Source organism: Pelobates fuscus, chromosome 5, assembly GCF_036172605.1.
Source record: "Pelobates fuscus isolate aPelFus1 chromosome 5, aPelFus1.pri, whole genome shotgun sequence".
Lineage (NCBI taxonomy): Eukaryota > Metazoa > Chordata > Amphibia > Anura > Pelobatidae > Pelobates > Pelobates fuscus.
The window spans coordinates 188024987-188036070 of NC_086321.1; the positions used below are offsets into that span (position 1 = coordinate 188024987).

At 38.5% G+C, this 11084-nt stretch overlaps 1 gene segment (V, D, J or C); it reads left to right on the forward strand.

Annotated features, from left to right (window-relative positions):
* Positions 1-435: 435 nt before the first annotated feature.
* LOC134612142 (T cell receptor alpha variable 3-like) lies at positions 436-10258 on the forward strand (the record flags this gene model as incomplete). The annotated part of the segment is given in 2 exon segments: positions 436-448; positions 9819-10258. Coding segments are annotated over 2 exon segments (453 nt in total), but the record flags the coding sequence as incomplete, so codon positions are not given.
* Positions 10259-11084: the final 826 nt, after the last annotated feature.

Below are 11084 nucleotides of genomic sequence, written 5' to 3' on the forward strand. Positions count from 1 at the left end.
GAGACAAAGATCGTGAAAAAAAAGCTACTGGATGGAGAGGATCTTGAGGCGTTTGGTGTTGGGAGAGGACAGCCCCGATAGCTGTGTCAGAAGCATCCGTTTCCATGACGTAGAGAAAAGCAGGATTAGGTAGTTGAAGAATGGGAGCACTTGTGAATCTCCGTTTTAATTCATCAAAGGCTGCTTGAGCCTCTTTGTTCCAAGCAAAGGACCGTTTACTGCTATTGAGCAGGTTGAGGGGATGAGCAACCTTGGAGTAATTTTTAATGAACTTCCTATAGAAGTTGGCAAATCCCAGAAAACGTTGTAAGTCTTTAGTATTAGTAGGAGTAGACCAGTTGACAATGCAATCTATTTTGGAGGAATCCATACTTATTGAATGAGGGGAGATAACATATCCCAAAAAAGTGATTTCATTGACTTCAAATATACATTTTTCTGGTTTTGCGTATAATTTGTGTGTTCTTAATCTGGATAATACCCATCTCACGTGTTTTCTGTGTTCTTCAAGGTTGTTGGAGTAGATGAGAATATCATCTAAGTAAATGATGACACAAACGTCTAGGAGATCTCGGAAGATATCGTTAATGAAATGCTGAAAGGTTGCAGGGGCGTTACATAGCCCGAAGGGCATGACAAGATATTCGTAAAGACCATATCGGGTTCTGAACGCCGTTTTCCATTCATCATTGGCCTTGATTCTAACAAGGTTATATGCCCCACGAAGGTCAAGTTTAGTGTAGATGGTAGCTGTTCTTAATCTTTCAATCAACTCATTGATCAGGGGAAGAGGGTAACGATTCTTGATAGTTATTTTATTTAAAGACCTGTAATCGATGATTGGCCGAATAGTCTGGTCCTTGTTTCTTACAAAAAACATGCTGGAAGCGGCTGGTGAACAGGAAGGTCTAATGAACCCCTTACGGAGGTTTTCATCTAGGTATTCCTTGAGGGTTTTTAGCTCTGATTCAGAGAGAGGATAAATATGTCCAAAAGGGATAGGAGCACCAGGAACAAGGTCAATCGGACAATCATAGGGTCGATGAGGAGGAAGTGTCTCTGCTTCCTTTTTACTGAACACATCAGCGAACTCTGAATAGCAGGAAGGTATAGTGGATTCCCTAGTAACATGCAAAATGGGGATGTGTTGTAGACATGTTCCCTGGCAATATGCAGAGTTAAACGTGAGAGAGAAAGGAGCCCATGTAATAAGTGGGTTGTGAGTCCGTAACCAGTCTATCCCTAATATTATTGGATAAAGAGGAGAATTTATGACATCAAAAACAAGAAATTCAGAATGGACATAATTAGTAGTAGTCCTTAAAGGGACGGTTTCAAGGCGAATGGGCCCCGAGGAGATTAAGGAGCCATCAATAACTCTGACAGAGACGGAATTACGTTTTTGAACACAAGGAATTTTATTTTTTGTAACAAAGGATGAGTCCAGGAACACCCCATTAGCACCGGAATCAATAATGGCCTTAGTCGTAATTCTTTCTTTGTCCCACTGTAATATGAGAGAGACAGAGGAGAAATGAGAGGTTGGTTTAGAAGGAAGTACACTCATTACAGTCGTGGTAGAACCATGCTTACCGCCTCTTGGACGTTTCAATAGGGGACAGTCTGGGACCACATGTTCTTGCGAAGCACAGTACATGCAGAGGTTCAGTTGTCTTCTTCTGGTTCTCTCTTCTGGAGTAAGAGGACTTCTCACAACCCCTATTTCCATAGGTTCAGCGGGAGTTATAGGTTTCTCCGGTGCCTTTGAAGAGGTGAAGGGTTTTTTCCATAGAGAGCTAGTGAGTGATTTCTCAGCTTTTCTTTCCCTAAGTCTTCTGTCGATACTGATTGACAGTTGAATAAGTGTATTTAGTGTAGTAGGTAGTTCAGTTCTGGAGAGCTCATCTTTGACAGCTTCAGATAGCCCAATACGGAACTGGTTACGTAGAGTTATGTCATTCCACTGAGTTTCTGGTGCCCATCGTTTGAATTCAGCAATGTAATCTTCAACAGGCCGGTTTCTTTGCTGCAGTGTTCTAATGGTTAAATCTGCAGTCGCTTGTTTGTTTGGGTCTTCGTAAAGGAGAGACATGGCTTCAAAGAATTCATCCAGAGAATCCAATATGGGATCATCATTCTCAAGAAAGGAATGAGCCCAGGCCATGGGTTCACCTCTCAAAAATTAAATAACAGAACAAACTTTAGATCTTTCAGTGGGATATGAACGGGGTTTTAATGCAATCAACAACTTGCAAGAATTGATGAACTCTCGGTATTGGGACCTGTCTCCAGAGAATTTTTCGGGGTTGGAGACAGCAGGGTCACTAGCCGAGTGTGTAACTGTGTGAGGAGTATGGGTTTGCAAGTCCCTTACATAAGTAAGGATTCTTTCATTGGTGATCTGTAGATCTTGCATGCCTTGAGTAAGAGTATCCACTCTTTGGTTTAATCTGGTGATTTCAGAAGTGAGATCTGCTGTATCCATTAATTAGGCTGGATCAATCTGTAATGCTCAATTGTTGATAAGATGGAAACAACTGCAGATTTCTGAGTTTGATAATGTTTATTACTTTAAATAAAAAAAGATAATCAAATTGAACTGTCTCTTTAATTCCTGGCAGGTTATAAACAGCAGCGGTGTTGAAGTTGTTTTAGATAAAGTAAATTTAACACAACCAGCGAGAAGTTCCAAATTAGGATGCAGATAATTAATAAGTAGGTGTTGAAAACAAGGTTAGGAGTTGATGTGGAGCAGAATGCGAACCACTTAGAATTAGGATGGTTATATTTTAAGCTTGAGCCAATCTGGTTTACTTAACTTATGAAGGAGCGATAATCCAAATTGGTGATAGATATTCCACAGAGAATCGAGGTTGCAGCAGGCAAGAGAATATCCAAAAACAGTCCGAGGTCGTAGGAGAGGAGAAGGAGGGTAAACGATTAAACAGTCCGGGTCCGATACACAGTAGAAGTAAATATTCAGTTTGAAGTTCGCGGGAGCTTTCGAGTTGATCCAGCACTGTGGTGTTGACGCGGTCTCTCTATGAACCCTGGGAACGACCACGTCATAGGAGGGGGAGTGGCCGCGCTCCGAGAACCCGGAAGTCCACGGTTAGCGAATGCCGGAAGGTCTGACAGCATATATATGTATATGTAAAGACAAAAAGGAATTGTGGGCACACCAGGAGCACACATTTTGCAGGAATGGTGCTGCAGTAGTGACCAAAATGCATACATAATACAGATTTAGCTAAAGCGCACACATAAAAATACATTTTTAAATCTTATATGGCCATATTGTGTTAAGCCCACCACTACTTCACAGTACCCCAAAATTAGTGGGTCCTACACTAATTCCCATACCCACATCCATATATATATATATATTTCATAATTTCATATTTGATTTATTTATTTATTTGACTTTTTTAGGCATGCGTAATACCATGTTTTTATGTATGCGTGTGTGTGTGTATTTATTTTTTATTTTCTATATTTTGAATTCTTTGAAAAGGAACTTGGGAAAGCATAAACAACAGTTATATAGAAATCAAATACAATGTATTTTATTAATTGACTAACACAATGGGTGCCACATTTTAACACTGTGTTACACTTTACATTATATCTGTTTCTTTAGTAGGTTATGCAAACACAGACTGCATATATTGTGTTGCATGTATTCTTCACATATAATTATTCCAAATCTTCTTTCTTCTAAAGCTATTTGCGGATACATTTTGGCAGTGTAGTTCAGTTTTACCAAATCAAAATTAGGCATGTTTTTGTTTTTAACTGGATTGAAATACAGCTCTTGAAACACAGTTCTCTGTTCAGTTTAACCTGTTTTTGAGATTACTCAAGATAAGTGAAGTAAGCCCCTCCTACTTCCTGATTACTTGTCTTCAAATAGTTTGAGAACAAGCCATATGCTACTGAAATATCCTTTTCACAAGATGAAAACGTGGATGTATACCACACTTTCAATACTTTTATATGGTAAGAGGAAAACTATAGAGAACATTTTAGAAGGAATTAACTATTTACTTACTGTTGTACTGAAAGCCTAGTTCTTATTAATGTCATAAGAAATGTTTCATCTTTAAATGGTTTTGTAAACAATCGGAAAAAAATGGCATGCTTTCTTCCTTTATATTATTTTAAAATAACCATCTTTTGTTTAATCCAGGATTTTCTGAAGCTGAGAATGTTACACAAACACCAGTTCATCTTGAAATACTAGAAGGGGAACAGGCTAAATTTGATTGTAAATATAAAACAGTATCTGAGAGCCCTGACCTCTTCTGGTATGTTCAAAAACCAGGAAAACCTCCTCACCTCATTTTAAGGAGAGCTGCATATATCAATAACGAGCATGAACCTGGTACCCGGTATACATCCATTCTGAATAAAGAAAGCACCTCTATCTACCTGAAGATTTCTGATGTCACAGCGTCTGACTCTGGGGTGTATTATTGTGCTCTGAGTGACACAGTGTCTGTGTCTGCAGACTGCACTGTACAAGAAGCTCTGACTCTGTCCAACTACTAACACATAGCTATGTAAATAGTGACTCAAAACAAGATTAAAAAAGGCATTTTGTTCAGATGCCCCCTATGCTAATAGCTAATTATTAGCTAACTAGATTGATGGGAATTCAAAGTGAATTTCAAATTTTAAGCTAAAAATATCTGAACTGGAAGTAGTCTCCAAAGCCAATTATATATGTTCAGTATGGCTGTCCTGCATTAGAATTTGAAAGGTTAGTAAATATCACTAACACTGTTTGAATCATAACATTCAAACATCCAAATTATTACATACAGTGACAGAGTAACCGTTACTTAACAATGGTTGTGTCACTTTGCACAGAATACACATATTTTACAAAACAAACAAAAAAGGGTAAACGAAACAAAAAAACAAAACAACGGAAGGCACCATTAAAATATTGTAATATAACTGTGAACTATATGCTTGTAACTATTATATAACTGTTGTGTAAACAAGACGTTTGTGTAAACAAGACAAGTTTTGGGTACAGTATACACTATGACATATTTTCATGTTCTCTAAAACCTTATATAATATATTAAGAAGTGATCGAATAGAGCTCATTATGTTATATTACTTCCAAACGACATTTACATGGAGTTACTTCACCTTTCTTTTTTTTATTTGTACTTATGATGGAACATCTGTCTGCGTGCTAATATACTGTTTAATTTAAAATGAATATGTGCAGGATGCCGGTGCAAGCCCCTCATCCATGTTATTTATCTTTCCCTCTTGTATGTATGAACGACATTGCAAATCATTTTGTGAACATTTGTCTCACAACTATACATAAGAAAAACATTTTAATAATGCTATGTCACGTTACTATAATGTATCCACATCACCACTTAAAACCAACTACTAGTTTCTATCATCTTATTTTTTAAAAATCTTCAGGACATTTTTTCTTACTGTAATTAGTCATCTGTGAATTCTGTAAATATATGTTTTTGTAAATGCATGTGTATCAAATATATTGTTTTTAAATAAAGGTATTTCATCAAAGTGAAATAAAATCAAAAATTGAGGTTTAAAAAGCAGAAATCGACTAACAACCTCAATTTAGCTGAAATAAGTTATTCGTGCTGCACTATAATCACTTTGAACAGCAAATAATAGCTGTAGCTTTGAACAACAATTAACACTCAATAGAGAAGAATTCCCAAGCAGTATTTTTCAATTGTATGATTTAGGTAGAGAGCCAAGGACAACTCACCATCATTCATTGTCATTAACATCATCATCACTTAAACTCCCAAGCAATAAACATAGTTTGTTGCAGACAAGGAATGCTGGGGTTGGTTAACCGGAAGTCCTCTATAAAGTGCATGAAAGAGCCAGTGCATCACAGTGCACAGCTCTAGTGCTTCTTCTAGACATTGGGCATATGAAGCACACCGGATCATAGTTTTTGCAGGTTTAGTTATTGTGTGCGTATGTACATTTTTGTGTGTTTACATAATAAATTGTGACAACATGTGAGCTGGAAGTGTGACAGTGTGTGCAAGTGACAGTGTGTGTCTATGGAGTGCAAGTCATGTGACTAAGGTAAAGACCCTGGATATTGAAATCTATTGTGCTGTTGGTGTTTGAGTTTATTATTGAAACTGAACACCTATATTTCAACTATTAGATTCATTCAATACGATACATGCAGTAGTCGCAATAAATATTTTTGTAGATTTGCGTGTCATCCACATAGAAATTATATTGGAAGGATCTTGGATGCAAAATGCAGTAGCGAGATAGGACGGTAGTTGGATGGGGAGTTAGGGTCAAGGCTGGGCTTCTTTAGAATTGGGGTTACAGTTGCATGTTTGAAGGGCGATGGAAATATGCCAGAGGAGAGAGAGAGATTGAGAATTTTAGTGAGAGGTAGAGAAAGAGAAGAAGACAGAGTACGGATGAAATGCGAGGGAATTGGATCTAGGGAGCAGGTGGTGGGGCGGGAGGACTGGAGCAGAGTGGAAACCTTTTCCACTGTAGTGGGTGCGAATGAACATAGAACAGCAGAGGGAGTGAGGTTAGGGGATGTATTGTAAGGGAAAGAAGAAAGATGAGAGATCTCTTCCCTGATTGTAAAGAACTTGTCAGTGAAGTGAGTTGCAAAGTCCAAGGCAGTCAAGTTAGTAGGTGGAGGAGGAACAATAGGGCAAAGAAGAGAGTTAAATGTGTGAAATAGTCGTTGGGGTTCGCGGTAGAGTGTGGCTATGAGAGTATTGAAGTAATTTACTTTTGCAGAGGAAAGATCCAAGCTGTATGAGTGCAGCATAACGTTATAGTGGAGAAAGTCAGACGCACAGAGAAACTTTCTCGAACATATACATATAGGTTGCCATCAATAATAAAGAGAGCTATACAGCAGTTGTAAGAACTGGTGAGTACGTTAATTTCTTCAGTGATTTATGTAAGAAAGCAAATGCAATTTTAAACGACCACTCTAGGCACCCAGACCACTTCAGCTTAATGAAGTGGTCTGGGTGCCAGGTCCAGCTAGGGTTATCCCATTTTTTTTATAAACATAGCAGTTTCAGAGAAACTGCTATGTTTATAATAGGGTTAATCCAGCCCTCAAATCCTCTAGTGACTGTCTCACTGACAGCCGCTAGAGGCGCTTGCGTGATTCTCACTGTGAAAATCACAGTGAGAGCACGCAAGCGTCCATAGGAAAGCATTGATAATGCTTTCCTATGAGACCAGCAGAATGCGCGCTCAGCTCTTGCCGCGCGTGCGCATTCAGCCGAATGGGAGGAGGAGGATCGGAGGAGAAGAGCTCCCCACCCAGCGCTGGAGAAAGGTAAGTTTTAACCCCTTTCCTCTCTCCAGAGCCCGGCGGGAGGGTATGTTTTCCTTGCACTATAGTGGTCCTTTAACCTTTCCTTGTAGCTAATGTTTTCCATACCCTATATTAATGTTATGGCCCACCTTGGCACTATTTCTAGTTTATTAATATCCTTCTTTAAAACTTGTTCCCAAATTGCACCATGGAGACACCAAAGGATTAGGTTTATTACTGAAATAGGAAAGATAAGCACCTCCGTTTTAGAAAAAATGAGTTTTAGAAAGTGGGAAAACATCCAGTTGGAAACAAAAGAGAGGCATCACTGGTATATAGGTGGTACTGGGATCGAATTAACTAATCTATAAGGAAAACAGAAAAGGCAGAAGGTGTTACCAGTGAAGGAGAAGCTGAAGAAACATTGAGAGATTTAGGACAAGAAGCAAGAAAGGACAGTGTCATAAAGACCATGGGTGTAAAGGATTTGAAAAAATGAAAGTGTGGTCAACACTGTGAAAAGCAGAAGAGATGTCTGAAATTAGTTTGATGTAGCGGCCTATGGGTTTAACTATGTTTAGGCCCCCAAAAGAGGTTAATCTGCAATTTGCAGATTTGTAATAGCCAATTGACAGGATATATTTGTTGTCTTGAGTAAAATCAGTTATTTTGTATCTAAATAGTTTACAATTCTGAATAATTAATAAAGGCACCAATTTAATTAAAATTAGGGCCAAATGCAAGTGAATTGATCATTTGAAGAACTAGTTGCCCACTGACAGTACTAGCAGCTAGCAAATAGTAAAACAAAAAAACCTTGGTGGCACAAGGGTTAATCGTGTGGCAGCTGTCCAGCCTTTGCAAACCAGCCTCCACATTAAATAATTACAAAAAATATTTAATAATTAAAAACCACATGGGGACAATAACACATTTCCCCTCCTACACTACCATCTGCCATAAGGTGGATTGGGTCATGTCTATTAAACATTTAAATCTCACAGTAACCCAGAAAGTTCAAAAATGTCCCAAAACCTGCTATTTGCTGGACGTCATCATCACAAGTTAAATATAGTATGCTGAGACTAGGGAGGTGTTCCCATGCCCCTATACCTGCAAAAGATGCTAACTTAAGTAAGAGAGTACAGCAGACAGAAACTATACTAAGTGATTTGGTTGCCAAGTATCCAACAAGCATGCAGAGAATGAGCAATATAGGAAAGAAATTAAAATGCAGCAACTTAAAACAAAAAGTGAGGGTGACTACACACATGAGTGACATGTGACATGCAAATAGGTAGGAACACAAAATGGGGTAGATCACCAAAACAGTGACTTGCAACAAAGTTTTAATGTTGGTTTAATACTGTGTAAGGTAAGGGAAAAATAAGATCCCAGGTACACAAAAATCTCAACGCATATGTTGGAGGGGAGGAAGAGGAAGTTGGAGGGGGAGATAGCGAGACTTCAGGAGAATGGCAAAACTGTAATATATACAGAAATTGCAACAAAGACACATAAATAATGAATAAGACGGCGTAAAAGAATATCTGTGGCATACTCACCTTATACCAGACTAGGAGGTCCTGGGAGGTGCCTGCAGAGACCAGTCCCACTCCAGCTTCTTATTGAGAACATGGGGTTACACTATGTTCAGAAGTTACATCCAGCAGGCATCTTTTTGGAATAGTAATCTGTGCCATCGTCCAGTTTATTTGGCATTATTTTGGAAATGGCGTTTTCACATGTGAATGTATTAATGGAAGATCATACTTTAAAATAACACATGCTTTTATAAGAACTTCTCCAAAAAAATTTTAATTAAAGAAAATGTTTATGCTGTCTTATAAATTATATAATTTTAATCTTAGTTATATTACAATATCTTTTGAACTCCTTTCTGATTTGCATTATCCCATTTTAAACACTAGAAGGCAGTAATTTACTGCTCTTCTAGAGAATGCACTGTGTTATTTTAGTAACTTAGGTAAGCCTCGCAGTGTGTCTATCAAAGTGCAAACACAGTTACAGGAAACAGAGGTCACCGGAAACACTTCTAACTTATCGGAACACAGAACAACGAGAACCAGACAAACTGAACAGCATCCTTCAATAATGATCTGGCTCTTCTTTATGCCACTCATTTTAGGTCAGTAGACTGTTTTGATTATTTGATATATATGTTGTACTTATGCATACATTAATAATATGTGTTACATACAATATATATTGTGTTAATTATCAAAATAATGTTGTTGCTCTATTATGCATTGGTGATGCAAATGCAATCTTATTTTGCGATGCTATTTATGAAACTGTATGGAAAATTTCCCTACTGAAATGTAACCTGTTAAAACATTATTATTACAGAATGCTGATAGAAATCTGTAGAAACAGTGAAAATCTATGTAAATCATATAAAATGTCCTGTGAAAATAAACTGCAAAAAGCTGATACGATATTGCTTTTCCCTCTTTATTCTCAGTGCTGGGATCATCCCAAGGCCAAGTATTCCAGCCTCGTGAGGTCAATGTGATGGAAGAAGAAGAGATTATTATTAGTTGTCATCAGAATGTTACAAGCATGGATACAATGTTTTGGTACAAAATGCTCCGGGATGGTGGGATAGAGTTCCTTGCACTTGGGTATGATGAAACTAAGAATGCTGGATCATTTATGGTAACATTCAATCTGAATGAGAGAACCACAGAGTTGAAGAAGACACAAGCGGAGCCTGAAGATGCTGCCACATATTACTGTGCAGTGAGAGACACAGTGTTATTAGATGGTGTAACAGCTAAACACAAACTAGGTACATTCAAACCTTACAGACAGACTGCACGAAGAAAGGAAACATCTGTCCCTGAACAAATTACTTTCACAATAGTCAAGAATTTACATTTGTTTCATGATTTAAAGTTCTAGATATGGAAATAAAAAAGGGGGATTGAATGGAGAAGAAGCTGCTTCAATGAAGGAGCATGATGTGGCCTCTCCAGAGGTAGAAATATCACAACTAGATTTAATATCAGAACTCTTCTAGAAACTTTGACATCAGCTATTGAAGAAAACAGGCCAGCAGACTGGTTTTACCCTTGCTGTGCCTTTTTTTTTTTTGGGGGGGGGGGGGGGGGAGATCCTGTACCATTCGTCCTATTGTGAGACTAATTAGGTTTAGCTTACTGCTGTGCCAAGCTACTGCCAGTTCCACATAAACCAATTTTGAGTGAGTGATAGACAACCTAGGTCATTTATTCTAGTGTGACACTGATTAGGTTACTGCTGTGCCTAGTCAGTGACAACTGCACAAGCCACGTACACAACATCTGAGTTATCAGGTCGATAACCTGTTTAATTGTTTAATCCCTTAAGGACCTTAGATGTATCAGGTACATCCAACAGAAAACGGTCCTTAAGCTACGTCTGCGGGGAATCAGAGTGCTGGATGCGATCATGATCGCTTCCAGCAGCTCTAAGGGTATTGCAGCGATGCCCTGATGTCGAGGCATTGTGCATTACCCCCCTCACTGCCGGGCCACCTGGAGCGATCACTTCCCGTTTGCCCCATGGGGCGCCCGGCAGTGTAGTGCAGAGCATTAGAAGCAGGCTTCCGATGCTCTGCCTGTATGCTGAGTGCCTCAAAGGGGTTGATGCAATCAGTGAAAATATTAATAATAAATAAATAATACAATTAAAAAATGAACTCCCTCCCTGCCACCTTTTTCATTTACTTTCCCTGATCGCTCCTGTT